The sequence below is a fragment of the Anser cygnoides genome, chromosome 3 (genome assembly GCF_040182565.1).
Source record: "Anser cygnoides isolate HZ-2024a breed goose chromosome 3, Taihu_goose_T2T_genome, whole genome shotgun sequence".
Classification (NCBI taxonomy): Eukaryota; Metazoa; Chordata; class Aves; order Anseriformes; family Anatidae; genus Anser; species Anser cygnoides.
In genome coordinates this window covers 58,371,135-58,396,073 of record NC_089875.1, presented here as the reverse complement: position 1 = coordinate 58,396,073, position 24,939 = coordinate 58,371,135, and the positions used below count along the sequence as shown (strand labels likewise).

The 24,939-nt window shown below is 39.8% G+C and overlaps 1 protein-coding gene and 1 long non-coding RNA gene across 8 annotated transcripts in view; both read left to right on the top strand.

The window, feature by feature from the left end:
• Positions 1-381: 381 nt before the first annotated feature.
• Positions 382-10,350, top strand: LOC106044247 (uncharacterized). The gene is made up of 4 exons (XR_010830367.1): positions 382-997; positions 2,563-2,644; positions 2,774-2,879; positions 9,754-10,350. It is a non-coding gene; the product is annotated as an uncharacterized lncRNA (long non-coding RNA).
• A 42-nt stretch (positions 10,351-10,392) lies between these two features.
• ADGRG6 (adhesion G protein-coupled receptor G6) overlaps positions 10,393-24,939 on the top strand; it is a 112,958-nt gene continuing 98,411 nt past the window's right edge. For 3 of the 7 annotated variants that reach the window (XM_066994228.1, XM_066994227.1, XM_066994229.1), the window contains exons 1-2: positions 16,182-16,204; positions 16,330-16,430. In XM_066994228.1, the coding sequence (XP_066850329.1) occupies positions 16,197-16,204; positions 16,330-16,430 (109 nt within the window). In that variant the 5' untranslated portion in view covers positions 16,182-16,196. Of the gene's footprint in view, positions 10,698-10,872; positions 11,510-16,181; positions 16,205-16,329; positions 16,431-24,939 lie in introns of those variants that run through there. The other 4 variants (XM_048080749.2, XM_066994226.1, XM_048080750.2 and 1 more) reach the window with 4 other exon arrangements.

The window sequence follows — 24,939 nt, the reverse complement described above, 5'->3', positions numbered from 1 at the left end:
ATAGGTCTATTCAATTTGCCACTGAGACTTTATTTAAAGGCCCTAAGTCAGATGTTTAGGGTCATGATGGCTGATGGTAAAAGCAAGTCACTGAGAACTGGACTCCAATAACAGGACATAAAAGAATAACAGGACATAAAAGAACCTGTTTATTAGATCATTGCTTTAGGGACTTATTTGAGCTGCTGAGTCATTACCTCTAACTGGTCCGCCAAATACCTCCAGTTTGATAAATTACTGACAATATTAATGTTGTTAAATTAATAGGCAGCACTAACATTCTGAATTTCATTTTCTATTTGAAAAAATAAATATGTTCAGTATAGATTAGACAAAGGTTAGCTGCAGGAAGATGTTTTAACATCATAATGAAAATGGTAAACTTCAAAAGAATTACTGTTTTTTTTTTTTAATTAATCTTTGTGGATTATCAAAAAGACCATTCAACTAAATTCAGATGTTTTCTTGCATGGCACTTATTTTAAGTTTATTCCTTAACCTTCTGTATTCTCTGCTCATTTATAATGAAAATAATTTAAAACAGAAAAATAAGAAAGCTATGAAAATAAATTATATTCAAACATCTTTAATCTTTGCAAATCTTCAGTATTTGAGCTCATATCTATTTACATTATTTGCAATGGATTGTCACTGTTTCTTGTAATAGATTTCAGAGACTAAGAGTGTTTCTAAGTAAAAAGTAATTCATATTATTAATACTAAGAGCAGTGTTTTTTTTCTTTTTCCTTAGAAGAAAATAATCCTAATGTACGCTATACTATAAAATTTAGAGCATGTAAGTAGCAGCTGCTCTCATGATTACCTCTCACACCATAAGGCTGAGATGTGAAGCGAGCTGCGGGAGCACAGGAACAGCTGCAATTCTCGTGCTGTGGGATCTGTCATCCCCTTGTGTGTCTTGGTCCATGGGCAAGTTTTGCTCCTCGTTTCAGAAAGAAATGAGTGGTTTCTTCCCATCTGCTGGAATCTGCCATGGGTAAGTGACAGACTCTTGCTGTCTCTGTGAGTAGTTTCATCTGTCCAGTGTCTTTTTAATCACAGCCCTGGGGAGACGGCTGTGGTATGTGGGGGATTATGCTACTGGCTGCTTCTGCACTTACCCTCCCCGAACACTCCTAGTTCTGACAGGATTACTTCGTATGGATATATATAATTTATCCACATATAAAGTAATGCTTAAGGAAGTTAAAGTTCCAGCAAAAGAGTATGGGAGATGCCTCTATGGAGGGTAGGACTGGTCTGTATTTCACAAGCAAAAATGCAAAACAGTGCTTAAAATTATGACGAAGTTAGAGGTGGGTCTTTCTTCCTTTCTTTTCTTTCTTTTTCTTTCTTTCTTTCTTTCTCTCATTAAGGAAGAGGTTTTGACAGACTTTGTAGTACGGTTTGTTCTTTTTGTTATGCTTTCAAAAATTTAATACAATTCAGGGAAATGACTGAATATATCTAGGTAATAAAGGCTTGGTTTTCATTTTATATATATATATATATAAACAATAACCTACTCTTTTCAAAATACTCTGAAAATATTGATTTTTGAATACTTTAAAATCGTGTCAGAATTTTTCACTTAAGTAGGTCGTCGTGTAGAGTTAAGCTGAATAACATCGAATTTAGAATGTCTAATTTAAAAAACGTTACCATCATATGCTTGTCAGGGAGGAAGGTGTGGGGTGAAGGGACAAGGAAGGGAGGGGGAAGCAGGGCAGGAAGGAAAGAAATTATAACAGTAAGAATGAAACATCAAAGTTTCACACAGGATTAAATGACAAATATTTTCTTTCCTCCTTGCATATTTTTTGCCAAGCTTTGATTTCACAGTAGAGAAGCAGACATTCCCCCTCCCACCAAATTTTTCCAGGTCCTATTTATTCATCATAAAGAAATATAACCCCAACTGTTTTTCTTACACTCTCTCTCTTAAATTAAAGACAAAGACATAAGTATAACCATCCAAGGCATGAGCATAGAAGTAACAGTAAAAGAAATTAAGTGAATTCAATTCACTTTGTCTATGACAAGTTATAAGCACATTCTGCAAACATACTCTTTATAATTATAAATTTATATAGAAAGAACATCTATATTATAAATTATTTATAATTTCGTCTTCACTAAATGGTAGATTCATGGGACATTCATTGCACATTCATGTTGCAATATGAGTAGATGCATTCTTGCTTTGATGATGAGAGTCACAGCAGTGTTTAAAAATAAATAAAATAAATTGAAAACATATGCATCTAGCTCACCTTTCACAATGAATTAAGCATATTCAGATGGAGGACTTGGTCTTCCATTGCAACTCTGAATTAGAGCAGTCTAAAAGTTTTGGTGTGTTTTTCTCCATTACTGAATTTCTTTCCTTGTTCTATCACTGTTCTGTGCAAAATCACTGGTATTTCTCCTCATCCTCCACATTCGCAAAAAGATATTCCTGTTCTAGTAATCATTCTCATAACATGGATATAGCTTTGATTTTTCTTTTATTGTCTTTTTATCTGCATATTTTTTCACAACTTTATGTTCTGACTGTGAAAGGAAAAGAAGATACAAAGAAGGAGTAATCAGTTCTGCAGAAGTGTGGATTCCTAAATCATCTTCTGGAAACATCCAAATTTGGGTAAGGCAGATATATATAATCTGGTAATTCTGAATTCATTTTGGCTCATTTAGCAGCATTCCTTCAAATAAATAAATTGTAACCTGTTTCAGATGAGCTTTTTTTCTCTCACAGCTTTTTCTTCTTTAGTTGTAGGTCCTAACAAGGATATTGTAACAGTTTCAGGTGAAGTTGGAGTAAAATATGGCAGCTTAAGTGGAAATTCTGGAGTTAGATGATCCTGTTTCAAAGAGAGGTGAGTATAGGACTTATTCCTGGAGAGAAGCTCAGTGAGATGGACATGGTAGAAAGTAACCACATAATGACGTATATTTAGATATAACCTTTCATTACTTACTGCACCCTCCTCAAGGTCCCAGCTTTATTTAAAAAATCATGATTAACTGCTGTATTTCCTCTTCCCTGTTAGCTTTTACTATGAGGGCAGCTGAGTACTTCCAGCTACATGTGAGGAATATACTTTCAAAATATAGAAGTGTTTTAAATAGAGCATGAAAATCACAATGGAAAATTATATCCTAAGTATTTCAGGCTGGACATTTAACATATGAGCTGTTTTCTGTAATTTTTCCGTTAATACCTCTGTGTGGCAGTACCCTATTTGGAAAATAAGGATAAGGCAGCATCTTTTCACAAGGGTGCTGTGTTGTCATGTATTCGGATATTATGGTTGGGGCAATTTAAAATGTGCTTTGAAATTAAATGCAGTTTTTTTTTTTTTTCTCTGAGATCATACTCTTAATGGCAAGTACTTTTTAATTTTAACTAACAGTTTTTGTACTGGCTGTGTCCTGGCAGTCTGAAGCATGAATCATTGCTCTGAACTCACACCAAAGTCTGTCCTATCTAGTTCAGCTTTTAAAGTGTACTTAATCATTCAATTTGGGGAGCTGAAAGCTGCCAGACCAGATGTTACCTGTATAACTCCATTAAGTACTTCAGGCTCAAGAAACAGACATATTTCTTTCTTGTTCTGTGGAACAAATACAATATGCTCACGTAATTTATAATAAAGCATATGCACAAGAAATTGAATTTACGTTATAAAGGAAGGTCAGTTTTTCACCTAGTTTTGAATGAATATTGTTCTCTTTTTGGTATAATTTATTGAAAAGTAGGACTGCAAGAATGTTTTACTCATACATATAAAAGCATACTGTACAATAGTGGCTTAAAATACTGCTATGTAACTATTGCAGTTTGAGCTTGAACACAGTGAAAAGTTCTAGAAGAGCAGTTGATAGCTACCTAATCTCAAACTCTGAACTGTCTCATTTTTTTTCCTTTATTCTCTTAAAAGTCATGAAGGGTTTATACATCTGTACAAATGTATTGCTTTTGCACTACAACTGCAACTTTCAGCTCTTTGAATTTTTTTGTTATAATGTTGCACTTTTGTTTAGCATATAGTTTCCATTTTGCATAAAAGAAGTATTATTTTTTGACACGGGAAAAAGCTAATTGATTATGATTAATGTACAATTAGTTCTGTTTCTATGTGATCCTGCTATTTAGTTACCACTTGTGTGGCTTTTAAAAAGAATGATGAATGAACTTCATAATGTTCACTTTAGTTTCACTTCTGATAAGCATCCAAATATTTTGATGCTTATTCAAAGCTTATCCAAAGTTTCCTAAGCTCTTGAGTCTGCAAATCTAGTCTGAACACTTAGACAGAGAAGGGCTTTCCTCATGAGGTTTCCAGTTGTTCCACTGGTGGAACCTGATGGAAATACCATGAGGTCAGCTTTTCTTCCAGTAGTTCCAAATCTTTAACATCTGGACAGAAACCGGAAGTGAGAAATCTTGCCCAGAATTTGTTTTATAGGAAAAGTTGGGTTCTAAAAATACGTGAAGAATGACTTGTTTTATTAACTCTTCCAAACTGGTTCATCCATGACTGAAAAAAATGAGAATCCAGAATTAGAGATGAATCAGGTTAATTGGTACCAGAAACTAGCCTAGTCAGCTAAAACCCTTGCTCCTTAAAATCTGATCATTTGATAAGTTACATATTCAAAGCAAAAATCAAATTTTTTGACATTTCAGAAGCTTTCAGGGATGGGTGTTCATTCTCATTCCAGCCAAGTATTTGGTCATACCTGCTACAATAGAACACAGATCCCAGTGGATCTGTTATCTCAGTTTTGTACAAAAAATACCTGTTTCCTCCTCATATTAATATTCTGGGGGAGACACCAGCTACCAGTGTTACCTTCTTTAAATAGCTCTAACTTCTGGGTTAGTCTACATAGAAGGTTAAGGAGTTCATCTGGTGTTTAATTTTACTGATAGCATTGAAATGACTTACAGCTACACAGACACTTTTTTAGATAAAAGAATTGGGTAGCTTATTGTGATCTACTCTCTTGTTTGATAACTAATAATTTCAAAGTATACTTAGTAGAAATGAATGAGCTCTTCAATGAAGCCCTGATTTTCAATTCTCTCATGATCTTGTATTTCCTGTGTTGCTTCTCCTTGTGCTTTGTATCACACCACAAATGACTAGCTTTGCCTGCATATCCTCTGATTCTACAAGTTCTTGCTAACCACATTTATCTTCCTGTTGAGATACCAGAGACCAGTTCAGATCAGGCCCCTAATAATTTTTCATTGCTGATGCCAACATCATCATCCTATAGGTTCTTCATAGCAATAAAGTGCTTCACCTTGTAACGTGAGCATTGCTCCCAGGTTCATTGATCTGAAGCTGGGATAAAGTTCAGAGGATCCTCTTCCCCTTGAGAGAAATGGAAGTCCAGTAAGCCTTTATAAGTGGGCAAGCCTGGAGATCCAGCATCCTCCCCAATCAGAAATGTGTGTAAGAACAACCCTGGCAGCGTGCTCCTTGCATTTAGGGTCTCTGGTGTGCTTTGATCATGGGTAAGGAGATGAAATGGGCTGAAAAGAATGACACTGATTAAAAACCTGAAATGTTTTGTGAAAACTCCCCAAGTTAGTTTGCTGCCCAGACTGTCGGTTGCTTTGCTTGAGGTCACAGGCTTTGCAGAATTTTTGGAGTGCAATGTGTACAGGCACTGTATATGCCATGCTCTCAGCACTTCATCAGAGACATTTCATTTGGCACAAAGCACAGCATTTTAGCCATTGGTAACCTCAGTACAACATGTATTTCATAACCAAAGTTTCATACACATATAAAAAGCACACAGAGGAAGTACCAATAAGGCAAACATGAGTGAATGTTATCTCCTGAGCTTCTGCACATGCATTGTAAAATTACAGTAGGGTTACTGTTCACTTTATGATTGTCTTCAGGAGACAAAAGAAATTAAATTCAGTGCAACCATTTATAGGCAGTACCACCAGTTATGAAATTTAGTGAATATGGTCCTCCTAATTCCCTACCTTCCGGGTCCGTGGAAGCCCATGCTTACATGGTACTGGGTCACACATAGTAGCCGAATGCCATTTCACCCTGCTTTCTGGATCAGCAATCCACAAGAAGCATTCACTCACTCAGCTTTAAGGCACCCCTGCATGGCATACAGACAAAACCATCTCATTAAGGACCATAGTGAAAACTGACTTGCCACCTCTTCAGTTTCTTAGTAGTGGGAACTGGCCTATCTGGACAGCATCTTCAGTCTGAGGGGAAAAGAGCTCTCCAGAAACAAGAACTGAAGACAGAAACCTGCCTCTTCCTTTGATTACCTCATCTACACCTGAAGCAGAAAGGGAAGGCTCTTTGTGGTCTCTCAAATGCAGGAAAAGAAGGAAAGAGGCTATGTTTAGAGACCTTCTGGCAGATTCGGTAGAAAAGCCAGGAAGTTCAGGCAGATTCTCTGGACTGTGAAAGGTGGCTTCCACTGTGACCCAGCTAGGGGCAAAGAAGGTTGACCTGGGCTGGGAAGTCTGGGTGAGATAGAAGACCCTCAAGAAGGAAGAGTTGCAGGACTGTAAAGATTACTTTATTTCAGAGCGTAATGAAACAGTCCTAGTCTGCTGTATCTCAGCACTCTGAAATAATTCTTGAATTACAAATATTGGGAGCAGCGGTTCAAATCAGCCCTGTACCTTCACCTTTTAGATCAAAGTCCAGACTTTGATCCTCAAACCCAGCTTCTGGGAGCTCACCTTTGAACTTATAAACTCAGCTGGGGGTATCTACCATGTTTTCTCCAAGATAGGAGAATGGCCAGGCAGAAAGCCAGGAATGATCGTAGGGTATAAAGCCAATTTTTTTTTCCCTTAGACTTTTTGAGAATGCATATGATCTTGAATTTTCGTGATAAGTTTATAACATTGCACTATTTATTTTAAGCTTCCTTTTTATTGTTGTGTGTTCAAGTGTTTTCTCTTTTGCACTGTTACAGGCACCACAGTTTCAGTATTCACACTTCTTTGGAAAATAAACACAGCTTTTCCTAAAAGTGATTGATATAGTAAGGAGGAAAGTTTCAAAAGAAATGTTCCAAGAAAAATACTGTTTCTAAAACACTAAAGTGAAGTATCCATATATAAAATGTGACATTTCATATTATTATTTCATGGAACATTCTTTAATATTCTTATAAAATATTTTCAGAGAGGCCCATGCAATGTTGCACAAAATGTAAGGACATAATCCTAACTGCAAGTTTAAAAAAAAAAAAAAAGAGAGACAACAAAGCCATAAAAATCAGGGCTTGTAAAATTCATACAAATATTTTTCACTATTAATACTTCATGACACAGTCTGGAATATTCATAGAATATTCTATCCCTGTACCTAACAATATTCAGCCACCATAGTTTGTAGTTTAATAAAAATAAAGCATCATTGCCACTACAGACACAGTAAGAAAAGAATGAAAATATCTTCTTGCCTTTCTGTTGGTATCCCCCACTATATAGCCATATAAAGAATTTTTCACTGGTTGATCACAGCATTGTTTCCCAGACTTTGATGATTTTTTCCTCTTACGCATATTGTGCAGAACAGAGCGTGCAATGTTAACTTGAGACAGGTCTTGCAAGGTAGCCTGCAGTCTCTCACTCTGAGACAGAGACCTTAAAATCACTTTAATCCGTGCACACAAATTCTATTGCTAAGCAGCAGCATGACACGCATCAGATATCAGGCTTCCGCAGCTATGGCAGCAGTAGTAGATTAATTACCTCAAAATTACAAAGGGAACATTAACATCATTCTTTTCCATATTGGTCTTGAAAGTAAATATTCATTTTTTTTCATTTTTTCACTACATGCAAATGGTGAATTCCCAGTGTCTTGAACCTTTTTGTAACATCTTGTGTTAATACGGTTTAGTAACATGATGATTAGCCGCCCTGTGGAAGTTACTAGAAAATATCTGTAGCTGTTAAAGAGGTGTCTGTTACTTTTACAAAGAATTTGTTTCAACAGTGATATTAGGCCTCATAATTGATTTAAAAGCATTGTCTTCAGAGAAGTAATCTCTCTCCAAGTACCCACCCTACACCAAGTAGTTTTGCTATTGATTAAAGGCAGATGTGGCACAGTGAGCTGCTGCCAGATAAAGATGGCCATTTTCTCACGAGCAGTTGGCCTGCTGTTTGCTGCTCTGCATCTCTGAGACAGTCTCCAGAAAAAAAAGTCCTACTTTGTCATCCAGAAAGTCTTCACTGCTTGTTATCCCCACAGGACAACACTGTCATTTCTAACCAGGCAGTGTTTTGTTTTGGGATCCTGAAGTAGCAAGGATATTGCTGTGAAAGAGAAAGTTCCTTCAGGAAACACTTTCTACAGTTCTTGTTCTCTCTTGCAGCAGGGGGGAGCTCTGCCTTGGTATAAAATCTCCCCAGTTGCATTGTTTTTGACTGACAAAATTTAAGCCACTCCGTGGGGTACCATCATATATTTCTCCAGAAATGTGTGTATATATGTATATATATATGAGTTGTTATATACATGCTTACATATATACATATATGACCAGTTTTCCTAATACAAAACAGCTTCTGCTGGTTTGGATATCAAGAGCAAACTAAGAACAGAGATTTAAAGAAAAACAACAGCTCAATGGAAGCATGACAAGAGAAAAATCCTGTGATATCTTTTTTTTTTTCCTTTTTTTTTTGCTCCACTCCCAGGTTCTGGAATTGCAGGCACTGCTAATACCTTCCAAGTAGGGAAGAAAGATTAAGTTTCCAACATAGCCAGAAGATACACACTGCACACGAACAGCAGACTGACATCTTCCAGATGCTATTGCCTTACTGTGTACATCACGTACGCAGTGAGTCCAATATGCCCAGGAGATATTGAGCGTAATTGTCAATTGATCTGCACCTGCACAACAAGTCCAATGCATTTTAGAAGCACAAACTTCATTGCGCCTGTGATGTAAATGCATGAGTACAATAAATCCAGGTGACGAGAACTTGCAGGTTTATTGCCCAAGCACAAACTGACTGTACGTAATAGAGTAAGTCTTACATGCATCAATACATTGGACTCACTGTAAATGCAACATAAAGTTGTTCTACACAGCCTTTAGACATCCTGAAATAGAGCAGGTGATTGCTACAGAAAACAGCAGGGCAAGTCCTCCAAGTCTGGGAGGAGAGCTGGCACGTACCCTCCCTGTGCCGCCAAGTGCCCTGGGGGGATCCATCCTGTGCACCAGACCCAGAGGCAGGGTGGAAAGCAGAGCGATACCTGCTCAGAGCACAGAGCTCTGGATGTAGAGGAAAGGCCTAGCGTGCACAATGCTGTTCGTAAAGTACACCTGTGAATTGCAGCTGGCCATGGAAATGTGGCTAACCCAGACCCAGCAGATCCTGTGCCCATGGTCAGTGCCAGGAAGTTACAGTGAAAGGAAGGCTACAGCTGTTTGTTTATAAGGACAGATAATAAAAATTGACCAGAATGAGTGAATATTAATGTTCAGTACAAAGTTCATGAAAAATTTGGATTTTTTTTTAATAGGAACTCGATTTGTTTTTAAGTGCTATTGCATGCTAACTGCATTGAATGATTCACTATGCCAAGTCTTCTCTTTCTCCATCTTTCCTAACCCTGCCAGTGCAGATCCAAGGAGTATTGTGAAAATTTGGGATTTCTTTTGTGACCTTGTGCTTTGCTGTTTCCCTTGCTATCATTTCAATGCTTTTATCCTCAGCTCCGGTGCAGTACCATGTTCTTCAGATTTCAGTGGAACAACACAACTGCAGATCACCAGCAAATAGTGCAAACTACCATCTTCCCAAAGCAGTGCCCAGGACTGAGGTGTGGGCCAGCACAGCCTGTGTGAGCAGCATACTGCTTTGCATGCTTCAGAAAGAAGATGGATCAGAGATGATTGGCCTTTACCCACCTATCTTCTATCCCAAGAGCAGAGTAAAACGGCACACTTTAACTGTCTTGGGTTCTGCACCGGCAACCCTGGGACACAGCACGGAGGTTTTTTTCCCACAGTCACGCAGGCAGGCCTGCCTGTGCTTACCCCATCCACCTACAGATGCGCACTGTGCGTTTGACCCCAGAGATGCTGCGAGGAGGCTGCGAGCCCCGCGGCTGCTGACCCTGGGACGGCACCTCCCCAGCGCTGCCCTGCGTCCCCTGGGGGTGCCACCGGGGCTGCGGCCACCCTCTGCGGAGTGAGCGTGCTTGGGGGCTGCGCACACCAAACACCGGCGAGGCGGGGGCAGCCCCTGCCCCTGTCCCTGCCCCTGCCCCTGCCCCTGCCCCTGCCCCTGCCCCTGCCCCTGCTCCTGTCCCTGTCCCTGTCCCTGCTCCTGTCCCTGTCCCTGTCCCCGCGGGGAGGCTCCGCGCGGTCCCGAAGTTTCCCCGAGTTGTGCCGAGAGAGGCAGCTCCCTGGAGGGGGGGGGATCGAGGCGGCGGCGGCGGCGGAGGAGGAGGACGGGGAGGAGGAGGAGGAGCGGATCGGCGCGGTCCCGGCCGCCGCGGGCGGCGTGTGCGGGGGCGGGTGTGGAAGAGAGGTGGGCAAACAGCGATGACCTTTGTGAGGAGCCCGTGAGGGAGCGGGGCCAGAGGCAGAGCGAGCGGCAGCGGGGGAGGATGGTGGCTGCGAACCGGAGGAGAGCCGCCCCGTAATGTCACCATGTAAGTCCCTTCTTCGGACTCGGGCGGGGGCTGCCGCTTGCCGCCCGGGGCGCTCGGGGAGCGCGGAAAACACCGTGGGCTCCTTCGTCGTCGGGCGAGAAAACCCGGGCCGTATCGGCTGGGCTCCCCGCTCCCCTCCACGCAGTAGGTGATGAGTAATGTCAGGTCTGAGCCGCGCGGATAGGTAGGGCTGAAGGAATGGGGAAACGAGAGTTTCACCTCGGCAGCAGAGAGGGCAGGACAGCCCCGGTTCTGCCCCGGGCGGGCTGCCGCTGCTGCCGGTGTGCCCCGCGGGGTCCCGGGCGGCCGGTGCTTCTCCTCCAGCCCCGTAATCCGGCTCCCAAGACGTCTCCCGTCAGTCTCCCCCTGCTTGGAGGCAAGTAGCGAAACTCTCGGCCCCGCTGCCTGCCGTGCCCGCCGGTGCTCGAAGCACCAGCCCGGCCGCAGCCCCGCGGCCGCTCACGTCGAGGAGCCCCGGGCACGGCAGGCGCCGGTGCCAGCCCCCCAGGTGCGCCGCCAACACGAACAGGGGAAGAGGGCGAGGGCGAGGGCGGGCCGGGCAGGCTCCACAAAACCTTCCCATCCCCGCCGCTCTTCCCTGCAGCGCACGGCGGGCTGCGGAGGCAGCGAGGGGCTCCGCCGCTCTCCCGTCCATCTGTCCGTCCGCCCGCCCACCGGCCGCCTGGCCCCGGGCAGGCCTTGCAGTGGCCTCTGGGTGCCTTTCCCAAAATGTTTTGCCTTTGCTGACACGCTCTCGCAGAAGGTACTGGCAGCTCTGGGGTTAGGCGTGTCGGCGGTGCGCTCACGGCCAGGTGGGAGAGGACCCGAGGCTGGACGTGAAGGGGAGCGGGGCAAGGGGGGCAGGGGCAGGGCTCTGAGCCGTGCGCGGGGAAGTTGAGGCACAACTGAGAAGTGGTTCCTGAAGAGCTGGCGCTGCGGTGCTGCCCGGCTACATATACTCAGCAAATGGGTTGCCTGCAACTCGGAAAAATTCCTTTTGGAAGGCAAGCCAAGGCTCTGAGACAGGGCTTAGTACAGCTGGCATTGTTTAATTTACATGGCAGTGTCATTTTCTTCATTTCAGTCGATGAGCGTGAGGGTGTTTTCTAGGTTGACTGTAAGAACAATTAGGAACATGTCAGGCTTAACAGAATGAAAGTTTCAAATGGCATTGTGTAATTAATCTTTCAAAAATCTTTTAAAGTGAGGGTTTCAAAATTAAAATCAAATCCTTGGTTAATCTGCAGGAACTGAAATGTGAGTTGTAATCGCCTTCACTTGTAGTTCCACGTAAGAGTGATTAAGCTTAAGTTCTTTTTGTTTACAACCTATATAAAAATTGTGAAATTGATGTTATCTGTCTTTTTAAATTTAAACTGTCAGCAACATTTTTTCTTACCAGCTTTAGACATGCCAAAGACCAAAGAAAGTCATGTCACTCTGCCTGGGGCAGTATTCACATCCCACTCTAGGGAACTTTGCCGAAGCTTTGAACAAGGAAGATGGTGTATTCAAATATCTGTTCCATGATTTGAGACAATGCAGTATACAAATGATATGCTCCAGGATTATTCACATTTTGTGTATACTTTCTTGCAGAGCTGTGTGCTCCCTAAAAGGTGATGAGGTTGCACTAGCTGACGAGTGGCACGTAGACTTTTGTAGTTAGATGAAGCAATGCTCCCACTAATTTAATCTTTAACTGAGTTGTTACCATCCATATATGGTTTAGATAAATTACATGTCTATTTTGCTCTTCTGGAATGAATTGTGAATAAGCCCATTGTCTCCCTATGTTATAGGAAATGAAAGTAGCTGTGGACTGGACTATTGAATTGGTAGCTAGAGCGCATAGATGGCCTTGTCACAGTGTCTACAAGCCAATAATGCCAGTTCATAGAAAATTTGGTAGTTCTTCTGTAAGACTCCATGGAAGGGAACTTTCTAATTTTTTTTTTTGGGGGGTGGGGGAGGGTATTAAATAGATTGCTGTCATGAAACTACATCAAACTACAATTCATGTACCTCTATCACAGGTGTTTTAATAGTCCCCAAATATACTCAGTAATATGTTGTTCTGCTTCTTTATTTGACAACATACGATATGTTCAGAGCTACTAGCTTGTTACCGGTGGGGGACAGAACAGGGCTTTTTCAGTTAAATTGAAACAAAGTAGGAAAGAAAAAACACTGTGGACCATGTTAATCAATTTTAACACATCCAGGGTTAAAGATTGAAAAAATCTGCATGTGTTCTGAAACTGGCTCATCATCTTTATTACGGATTCCCTTGCTTACTTAACTTTTTGGTGTGTTTTAGTACATTGCAGCTCTCAAGTCCTGTCTCTGTCTTTCTCTCATATTAAATGACAGAATACTTCATTTTAATGCTGTTTAAAAGAAGAACACAAAACTGAAGGGGTCTCTTGTGCTATCAAGTCAGTGCTGTTGCAGCAGTCAAGCATGTTATCAGATCACCCCTTGATAAGCTATAAACTAGCCCACTGCTGTTTGCTAATTTTTCTGTTGAATTATTCGTACGTTGTATGGGCTCCATTCTAGACATTAATAAACACTAATAATCAAGAAAATGAAATTTATAATAAACATAAGCATAGTGGGTATGAACAAATGAATAACATTTGCAGCTTTTTTTTATTTTTCTTTTAAAATTCCTGGCAAGTATTTACTAGTTGCTTTGACTCCTTTTCATAATTATCTGCCATATAAAACTATCAGAGAAGGATTTGGGTATGGAAGCAGCCTTTTTCTTGACAGAGTGTTACCTGACTTCCATCCATGACAAATTCTTGCATGAACAGAGGTGCACATCACAGTGTAAGTCTGTGAGCAGCCAGGTTTCTGAATTTTGTCTTTTTGTCTATGCAAGATCTCAAAAATGTGCAAATAAGTGACTTTCTTGCTCACATATAGCACTCTGCTACAGGTTATGCTTTGTACCATGGATAACCAAAAGTCTTCTCCAAAAGAAACCAATCTGACTCATGGTGCCTGCATTAGTCAAGTGCTTTGGTAGCAAGCTTCTTCTGTGGTTTTTCTTGTTTGAGTTTGATAACCTTTTCTTTTAGCCGTCTGAAACAATGTCATAAATAAAATTGTTTTGTCCTTTAGCAATACAAAATGTAAGTGGAGGAGATGGGTTTGCTACTTTTTACATATTTATTTGTTTATTTTGGTGGAGAAATGTATATTTCTATAGCGATTGTGTAATTATCTAGCCTTTTCCTCTGGGGAAAAATCTTTATAGTCATTCCTTTCTGCCTTGTCTCTACTTACTTATGCTCTGTTCTGTTGTTGATTATCCATGTTCTTGAAATCTTTCTTGACTTGTGCTTTTTACAAAAGTGAGGATGAGGAAACATATTGTAAACTAACGTGGAGTACTGGCTTATGAGTGTTACCGCAATGCAAGTAAACATTAGCAAACAGAAATTGGCCAATTTAAATAATAGTTCAGTCAGACTAACACAGAATCTCAGATTCCTTAAGAAGGGCACTAAGGGCAATGTGACTGGGTAGATGCACTCGAGACCTAGGCAGCAGAAACTCACCAGATTATTTTTTTCTTGTGTACATCAGAAGTTGTGTTGGATTCTCCAGCTATTAAATGAGAAAAAAATGCATCTGGGAGTATATGTATGCACGCTGTGTATGTTCCTATGTGCATATAACTGTTTTTGTGTCTTAAAAGGACTTCTGTTCAAAGTAAGTTTTCTAAATGAATATTAAGGGCATTGTGGATTTATGAATTATAACATTGAACAGTAACTGTTCCCAAACCTCAGCACTCCGTTGTCTGAGATTTTAACAGAGGTTTATAGGTCATTAAGTTGAAGAACAATAATTCCATTGTTGGATAATCTGGTTATTTTTTGTGTCTGGCTTCATCAAAGAGATTCTTGTATTTCAGAGCCCACTGTGTTCAGTGCTTGTCTTCGACACTTGTTAAGTTTGACTTTACAATATCTCAGAGAAATAAATCAGCTTCAAATTCCAAATTTGATACAACTACCCGTAAAGAACTGGACTTCTTTTGTAATCAGATGCTTTTGCCATGTAACACTGCACTGAAGTGAAAGCTGACTGCAGCAGTCTGTTGAAGTGTCATTTACCTGGGCCCATTGGCATCTAGCCCATAGGAGCTGTTTAATGAACTACCACTTTTAAAACTGAAACAGAAGTTGTTCCTTTACAATGGTTTATCTTTCTGCATTAAGTTTGGCTTGTCTACTTTACAGAACTTCACTTTGAGAAGAAACAGTAACCGATACTGGGAAAAGATTTACATTTGCCCTCAGGTTTCACTAGCAGGTTCACAGCAACCTCTGTGGAGCAGAAGACTGTTTTCCCAAGTTTAGGAAAAATAAGTTTTCTTGCCACTGAGTGTGAACTCCTCTGTTCTTTCTTTTACTTACCTCTTTCATGTTTCCAGCCTGATAGATGATATCAGTGGCACTTGCAAATAACTTCCTCCTTTCTATATTTAATATGCACTATCCTGGAAGACATTTGTGTTTATCAGTGTTTCTTCATGACTACTTATTTGTGGTTCTTCCTCATGTACTGTTGCTGGCCACAGACTTGTGAAATATTAGGGGGATTCTGCTAAAGATTTTCTTCCAGTATTACTAGGTAATATCTCACTGTACTAAAGTCAGTTACTGGTTGTCGTTGCCAAATAGGAGTTGGAAGGAGTTGGTCAAAATAATTTGTGTTGTTTCACAATTCCTACCTTGCTTGTTGAATAAAATGAGACAGGAGTGTAACAAAGCACTATTCATTTTGGATATGTGATTAAGGCTCTGACCAGATTCATTACGAGTCTCCTTTCTTGTTTCCCCTTCTGCCCACTATGAAGGAATCGTTTTGGTTTAGCGATTTAAGGTCATATACACTTCAAGTCAAAGAAAACTTTAACTTCAAGTTATAAATAATGATTTTTAGATAACTGCATTAGTTTTACTAAATAATAAACATGTCCCTGACTTCACTGGCAGCACAGAAGAGCCCCTAGATTTAGGCAAAGAAAGTTTCAGGATTTTCATTAAAGCTGTCAACATAAAATGTTCTAGCTATCAAAATACTATCAGTGAAAAATATGGAAAGACTGGTCAAGAGCAGAGGCAAAATCTCACACACTGTCTTTGTATAGTTAATAACAAATACATATGTATTGTATATACATTTAAACAGCATAAATATATTTGTATATGTAAGTTATACAAATTATATACAATTGCTAAGTTTTATTTTACTGTTTATCCGATTTACATAATTTACAATCTCAAAAAAAAAAAAAACACAACCTCACCTTCTGTGATTCTTTTACAGAAATATCACCACACCTGTCTGCTTAGAAGCCTGGTGATAACCAGTCTTCCACCTTGTTGTCTGTTAAGGACCAGACAACATTTCTGACCCCTTGTAGCAAGTGTGGAAACTTCCTCATGTGGTCAAGCAATACTAGGGCCATCCAAAATGTTCAGGTGCTACTGTATTTACTGCTAGTTGCTAGTTTAACTAATAACAGTATTTTCTCATTTTCTTGGTTTCTTATAAGGCTTCCTGAATTGTTGCTTGATTTTTTTTATTATTATATTTTTTCCCACAGGATGTCTCATGTAAGTGAAATGTGGTGTTATCACTGGAAATGGAAGCTGCAGCACTGTGTCTACTTGTTTACCATGTATATTATATGCATGCAGCAAGCAGGTAAGTTAGCAAATTATCTTCTTGCTTACATAAATGGTCTAGGCGCCTGTCTGCTGACTAAGGATTATGCTAATGTATGACTGAAATATGTACAGTGCAACATTTTGATGAAAATCATGTATTATAATTGTTATGTTTTGATTGGTTGTGTCATCTTTACTGCTACTGTTCATTTTTCTTGTTTCTTTATCATTTTGCTGTTATTCTTTGTTATTTTTTCTTTGACTCTGTACCCTTAATTCTTTCATCTTTCCTTTCTTCTGCTTTTATCTTGTCAATACCTACATCTTTTCTCATGGTTGCTGAAATATTGCAAGTAATTATGTAGTTCATCCATTTTCCACAGTAAAGTCTGTGCCTGTAGATTATGTATTCAGTAATCCTTCACTCCAGTTACTGTTGAAAACTGTAAAATAACTGTAATATGCTTACTATTTTTAAACTGTTTTAAAAAGAATTAGCCTGCACTGCAGAAGGAAAAGGTAGGGCTTGGGAGAATGATGAACTGCCCACTGTAGGAGAAGATCAGGTTCAGGACCAGCTAAGGTGCTAAAGGTGCACAAGTCAATTGGACCTGATGAGATAAATGCATAAACCCCTCAGGGGTCCTGAGGGAACTGGTGGATGAGATTGCTAAGCCACTGTCCATCATATTTGAGAAGTCGTGGTAGTACGGTGAAGTTCCACTGACTGGAAGAGGGGAAACATAACCCCCATTTTTAAAAAGGGAAAAAAGGAAGACCTGGGGAATTGCAGGCCAGTCAGTCTCATCTCTAAGCCTTGCAAGACCATGGAACAGATTCTCCTGGAAACTATACTAGGGCACATGGAAAATAAGGAGGTGACTGGTGACACCCAATATGGCTGCTCTAAGGGCAGATCATGCCTGACAAATCTGGTGACCTTCTATGACGGGATTGCAGCATTGGTGGATAGGGGAAGAGCAACTGACATCATCTGCCTGGACTTGTGCAAGGCATTTGACATCTTCCCCTATGATATCCTTGTCTCTAAGTTGGAGAGACATGGATTTCATGGATGGAACACTGGGTAAGTAATGAATAGGGTGTATGGTTGCACTCAATGAGTCGTGGTCAATGCCCAAGTGGAGATAAGTAATGAGTGGTTTTCCTCAGGGGTCGATATTGGAATTAGTGCCATTTAACATCTTTGTCAGTGACACGGACAGCGGGATTGAGTACATCCTCAGCAAGTTTGCTGATGACACCAAGCTGTGTGGTAGTTGACATTCTGGAGGGAAGGGATGCCATCCAGAGGGACCTGGACAGGGTTGAGAGGTGGGCCTGTGTGAACCTCATGAGGTTCAACAAGGCCAAGTCCAAGGTCCTGCACCTGGGTCAGGGCAATCCCACAAATGCAGGCTAGGCAGAGAATGGATAGAAAGCAGCCCTGAGGAGAAGAATCTGGGGGTGTTGGTGGATGAGAAACTCAACATGAGCCAACAATGTGCTCTTGTAACCCAGGAAGCCAGCCGTATCCTGGGCTGCATCAAAAGAAGCGTGGCCAGCAGGCCGAGGAAGGTGATTCTCCCCCTCTACTTTGCTCTCGTGAGACCCCACCTGGAGTGCTTTGTTCACCTCTGGGGCCCCAGCACAAGAAGTATATGGATGTATTTGAATGAGTCCAGAGGAGGGCTGTGAGGATGATCAAAGGGCTGGAGCACCTCTCATGTGAAGACAGGATGAGGAAGTTGGGGTTGTTTCAGCCTGGAGAAAAGAAGGCTCTGGGAGACCTTATAGTGGCCTTCCAGTACCTAAATGGGGCCTACAGGAAAGCTGGGGAAGGACGCTTTTTTCAGGGAGTGTAGTGATAGGACAAGGAGTAATGGTTTCAAACTAAAAGAGGGTAGGTTTAGATTAGATATTTGGAAGAAATTCTTTACTCAAAGGGTGGTGAGGCACTGGAACAGGTTGCCCAGAGAAGCTGTGGGTGCCCCATCCCTGGAAGTGTCCAAGGCCAGGTTGGATGGGGTTTTAAGCAACCTGGTCTAGTGGGTGGTGTCCCTGCCCATGGTAGGGGTGTGGGAATTAGATGCTCTTTAAGGTCCCTTCCAACCAAAGCCATTCTATGGTTCCACGATTCACATGATAGGAATTTTCCTCAGCAAGTTATACGTACACAAGATAATCACACACTGTACAGGGCAGTCAGTTTAAAGTTAACATCATCTTGGTCTGTAGTGACACTTGGGCCGAGAGTAATGCAACACATTGTGACTGTTTTCTTTAAACATATGAACAAGAGATTTCATTTACTAAATGTCTTTTCCTAACCACTAGAGTGCAAAATATTTTAGGAGCTCCAGCTGCTTTACTGGAAAAAAAACTCTAGAGTTTATTCTGAGGCAGAAGAAAATTTTGGAGCAGCTTGTACTGCTCAGCTAATTCCATATCAGATGGGTAGTTTTGCTATTACAAACTTGCTATTGGAAAAAGGATGTTATATATAGAAAGAGTTTGTAGCTTCTTTGATAGTTTTTTTCCCCCTCTAAATAAAAAGTACAGGGTTTTTCTGACATTTGAATGCAGTGGCTGTGCAGTAGCAGTTTCCAGCTTCATGTCACTCCAATATGTGTTTTCCATCTCCCTTGAGTAGCCAGGAATGTTCACTTAGGACCTGACTCATCAGCTGGCTGATGGCCTTTATGTCCCTGTGATCCTGCAGCTGCCATCCTCAGCATACAATAAGTCAGCAAAAACTGCTGTAATCTACAGCTGCTGTGAGCTTATGCCGGGTGACTGGAACATTAAGGTCCAAAGAAAGACCTTTAGTCTTTGCTAATTCCTCTTGATAAGAATATAGTTATAAAAAGTGCAGGTGGTATAGTAAGAGTTAGTTCTGTGGGCAAGAAGGCCCTAGCAAGTATGCTGGAAACACTAGAAACAGCCAGGTTCAACAGACAAAATGTGTTTGCTGTTCAATAAGTGAAAGAGATCATAGACAGTTTGCTGTTAATACTTGACTAAGATGAAAATGAGACATTTACCTCTCCAGCAACCTGCCATTTGGCAGTACCTGCCTGCAGACCCTTAGGTTTCATGTTTCTCTCTCTCTTTTTTTTTTTTTGTGTGTGTGTGTGTGCACATGTGAAAGCGTAGGTTGAAAATCAGAGCCACAAAATGTAGCCTTTTTATCTGTTCTTTTTAATAGAGTGAGACGGACAAGGTGGGAAACAATACTGCTCCTGTACATTTTATTTTGTGCCCTTAAAAGGTACCAGTCAATTTGGCTGTGGATTCATAAGGTATCCATAATCTCCCTGGCATCTTAAGCTTTACTGAAGTTACAGAGGAAATAATGTAAAACCTCATATTCATCCAGCTTAGCTAGTGAGTTGTAAGTTTAGAAAGCTATTGGGGTTTATTAAGCTTTGCCTAGAGGGGGTTATATACAAGTTGGGGATTAAGATGATCAGATACGGGATTAATGGAGTATTTATGGGGCTATTCATAGGGAAAAAATATCAGTCATCCTGTGACATGGAAAAAGTGCAAAAGTAATAATTGTTTAGTTTGACTTTTTAAGAACTGCAGGACTTGGCTTGCTTTCAGAAGCACAGCTTAGGTGAGGAATGGTGGAATTAGGTGGAATGGTGTCAATTGGTGGAGTGGTCTGTGGAAGAAATATTCAGCCACAAACTGATCAGAAAGGTATGGACAAGCAGGTGCTGCAATAAAGTATAATTCCAAAATATTGGTCTGATACCTCAGAGGAATTGATGGATAGTCTCAGACACTTAAGACAGAAAGAAATAAAAATGAAAAGTAAATGATAAAAATATAATAAATGTCTTAAAAGTTAAGGATGCTGGAATTTTAATTGTGGCATACTGGCTTCAGGTCATGTTTTGTGATGTGGGGTGAAGGTACAGATCAGCTCAGCAGGCAACTTAACAGGTTCTTATTCCTGTCTGTGGTAGATAAGTCTGATGGCTGTGAGTGAGTCACTTAACTCTGCCTGTTTCCCTGCCTATAAGATTAAGTGTAAGTAAGACACGTACTTAAGAATAAGTATGTGTCATCCTTCCCTTGTAAAAACTTTGCTTGTCTTCCAGTGAAAGCACTGTATGGAAGCCGAGATGTTAGAATGATGGTGTTTTAAACAGAACTAATTAAATCCCCTTTTATCTGAGATTCAGACATTCCTGACCTTTTTGTTCACATGTATATTTTGATGGTTTCAGAGAACTCAAAAGAGAGGAAAAAAAAATAGAGTTCTGCAAAATGTAACTTATGAGGACAGACAGAAGGAACTAAGAGTTTTTGGTTTAGAGTAGACAGAAAGGGGAATGCATAATTTAAAGGATTTAAAAGAGGCGACTGCAATGGGAAGAAATAGGCTGATCTTTCTGGGCAGCTGAAAGGACAAAAAGAACAGGTTTAAATTACAGCAAGATAAATGAGATGAGGAAATTCGTCAAAATGTAGAGACAACAGTGGAACTGATTGCAAAGGTAGACTGTGAAATCTCAGTCCTCGAAAATGTATGCTAATGTCTGCCAGACATGGTTTAGTCTAAATATCTCTTGCTTTGTGGGCTGAGAAATAGATCAGATGATTTCTGAACTTCCTTAATTTCTGTAATGCTTCCTTAGTCATTGCCCTGTAGAATTATACTTTGGTTCAAAATCTGGGAAACGAGGAGATTCAGTGGAGATTCCACACCTCAGAATATGACAGTGGTTTTGCTGTCTCTTCAGAACTGTATTGGTGTTTGCCCTTTTGCCGTAACCTCATTTTTATTCAAAATAAGGAAGCAGCAGCTCACTGCAGAAAGTAAAAATCAGTTGGCTCAGGTATGTGTAACTTCACAAGTGTTTAGTTTAGTCTGTGTTTGCTTTTTTTTTTTTTCTCTCATAACAAAATGTCTGATGTTGCAGTATAGTTTTGACTATGCTCTGTATTGTAACCTAAGAGCAGAACTGGAGTTTTTTAGGTGATCTTAAAAGCAGATTCCAGTTTACATAGTTGCTTTCCAGACTAGTCTAGTTTTAAAGTGTCTTGTCTGTACTGGACTTCTAGGTTTTTGAATACATGTGCTTTTTGAGGAGATGGCAACAACCTCCTAAGCGTTTTTACCTTCTTATGTAATCAGTAGATTCATAAATACTTATAAGTCAGCAGTCATTTTAAATTGTGACTACTATGCAAACGTTTGTTTTTATTCGGGATGTGGAAAATATTTCTTTTACCAAGCCATAAATACACCTACAATTTTTATTACACAGTTTCTGCGTAATGCCCCTTGCTGCTGTTATCACAGAAATACTATGACCACAGCTTATGTCAGAGTGAGAACCTGTCCTGTTGTTCATCCATCAGAGTAGTGACATTGGTGTCAGTAGTCATGATTCCATGTCCTCAGGGTGGTTTTAATCAATACCCAGGAGCTAACTGAAGGGTAAGTTTAAATTCTACCACAGTCCTTGAAATATTCATGTCATTTTTGTTGGTGGTTTGAAGAAAAAAAAAAAAAAAAGTATTATTTTTAGTTCATCAATAAAAAAGGGATGAGAGAATAGAGTATATCTGAAAGCAGGTCCTTCACCCACATGGCTGATAATGGTCTCCAGTATGGGATCAACCCTCCTTAATTGGAACTGTATAGACAAAGATGAGATTAAAGTTCTCCCTTGTTCATGGGAGGGTTTCTGAGCGAACCTGTGGGCTCAGGAGCCAAGTGAGAGATGGGTAGGGAGTATGTTGGGAAGCACTGTTAAAGCCACCGACGCTAGCAGCAGGATCCAGTCACATCACCACCTGTGAAAATGGATTAAGTTTTATCTGGAACTGCCCAGGTCAGGAAGTGAGTTTTTTCACCACAGAGCTGAAACTTCCTCCCCCAGACAAGGGCCAAAGATTCTATCACTGAGCAAATGATGAAATAATTGTCAGCATATTCACTTATCTCTCTTTGTCTTACCAAGTCTTTAGCCCAGTCAGCCAACATAATCCTGGCATACTGTGAGGAGGCAGGGAATGGTTTTGTAACGTTATCACTGATACTTATTTCTCTTGTGGTACCTCTTGGGTGGGAATGGGTGTGTATATATTGCTGTGGATGGCAAATGAGACAAAGAACGTTGTCAATGACTCAGGATTGGAAATTTGCATTTCTGAATATTACGGAAAAGCTCAGAAAACCTGAAACAATTTAAAGAACTGTTCAGTCTGGCAGTTTCTTTCCTTGTGTAGGCATCTATACCTCACATGTAACTGAGAAGTTAGTCTGGAGGAATCTGGGTATTTAATGAATAGCTGCAAAGTATTTATATTCTATCCTCTTTACCTGTCAGTCTTCTTTTGTATTTTAATCTAGTTTAAGCAAAACAAATCAAAAGCAATCCTTTATGTCCTGTTTAATATTTACATTTCTGCTGGCTTGAGGCATGTGCTTAGAATTTCTGTTCATATAAATCTTGCAGAGAAAAATGACTAGTTGGCTTTCTTTTATTTCCCTTATTTGACAGCTCATTAATGCAAAACTAAATCACTGTTGGAATGAATTTAACATGAAGCTGCCTCTCATTACTTCTGTTCACTTTTTTAGATCTGATTTTTTTTTTTTTGATGGTGCTGGTAATTCTTTTCCCTAAAGTGTTTGGTCCTCCATGAATTAACCAACCTTAAAAGCACGGTGATTTTCCTCAATTCTGTTATGCACTTGTAAGGCAAAAACAAATGGAATATGGTCAAACATCACAAAAATTCAAAGCTGACTAGTCCTTGCATTCATTTATTAGGTACATTCTTTAGCCTATATTCTTTCACTGAAGAACACAGCTTTAAAGAAAAAACTATATCTTTCACTGAAAGTCATATATTTATGACCTATAGATTTTAGAACCTGTTTGTTATATATCTTTGCCTCTTTTTTTTTTTTCACTGCTAAAAGTTAAAAACATAGATATTTTTTTCCAATATTGTATGTGACAACAGACAAGAAAGAGTCAGTGGTCTATCTAACAATAGACTCCTAAATTATTCATGGCCAACTGGATTGTGCCTTACAAAAGGCTGCTTCTGGTAGAAGTTATTCTACCAGAGAAAACAAGGCAAATAAATTCATTTTTTAATGGAATTTTTATGGCACTTTTCAGTTGTTCTTAATAAAATGAACGAACATTTTAGAACAAAATGTGTTTCTGTTTCATTAAAAGACCAAAGTCTTTGAGAATGTCACTTTTTTCTCTTGTGGATGAGTCTTAGTTAAGAATAGAACACTTTTCCAGATAAAAGTTTCTTACATATAAATCTAGCAATCATGTGACATGCATTTTGGTATGTATTACTGTTAATACAGGGTAATTAAAGTGGTTGCTTTTGTATATCAGCAGACCTTTTAGACATGAAGGATTACCATGGTAAAGTCAGCATCTGTCAATTAATAAGAAGTGCTGATCTTGAAGGATTTGCATGCATATTGTTATGTCTGTGATTGTTTTGCTAGAATCTTGGATTTGCTTACTTAATGGGTTTGCTGAAGTGATTTGCATAATGTGTAACATGTAAATGTTCACTAGATCAAGGCCTTACATGTCACTATCTGATGAAACTAACTATCTGTTAAACTGAAATTTTAACATCTGCCTTTTTCTTACAACCCTAGCACAGAGATGTCTGAGATAGATTTACTTGTCCCAGTATATTATATACTGGCAATATTAAAATGAAGAAAAACACATGACTTTTACTTTACAAGAATTTGAAAAAAAGAAAAGATAGAATTTTAGCTACGATTTGGTGAATTACTAAGAAAAAAAACACCTAGAAAATATATTCCCTGTTGAGATTACACACAGAAATACCTGATAAAATAATTCACACATACTGTTTCTGAACTTTTTCTACTCTCCATGGAAGAGAAAAATCTCTCTCATGAGAGAAAACAAAAAAAAAGAAAAAAAAAGTACTTCAGGTATAAACTATAAACATTTTCTACAAATTGAACTAAAATATTAGTGCAATAATGATGTTATGTCTGCAAAATATTGTGATACATTTAAGCAAAACTACTTTTTCTGCCCTAAATATGGTAATAAAAGCACCTGATTCAAGGGAAAACATGGCTTCCATTTGTTTTGTTCTGGATTCAGTTCTCATTGGTCTGCGTAGTTTCTGTAAATGGCAGGCTAAGCTCTAAACCTTGCAGCAGTACAGGAAGATAAATTGTATAATTCATAGTTGTAGTTCCACTTATGTAGTCAGACCCCTAGTAGTCATTTACACTGACTAATTTTATTGGTCTTCTGTTGAAGAATCAAGCCACTTTCCACTCCAAACCTAACTGAAGTCATATATTTTGACACCATTGTAAACTTTTTATTCTTGTGCCTTTTTTCTCGTCTTTCATTTTGTAGTTTTCATCCTATTGTCTGTCATAATGGGACAACATCAACTTGAACAGTATGCTGGCTGTTTTTAATTTGTTATTTGGAAACAATTTTGTTAATTGTCCTCAAGATTTCACTTCTCCCCACCCCCCACAT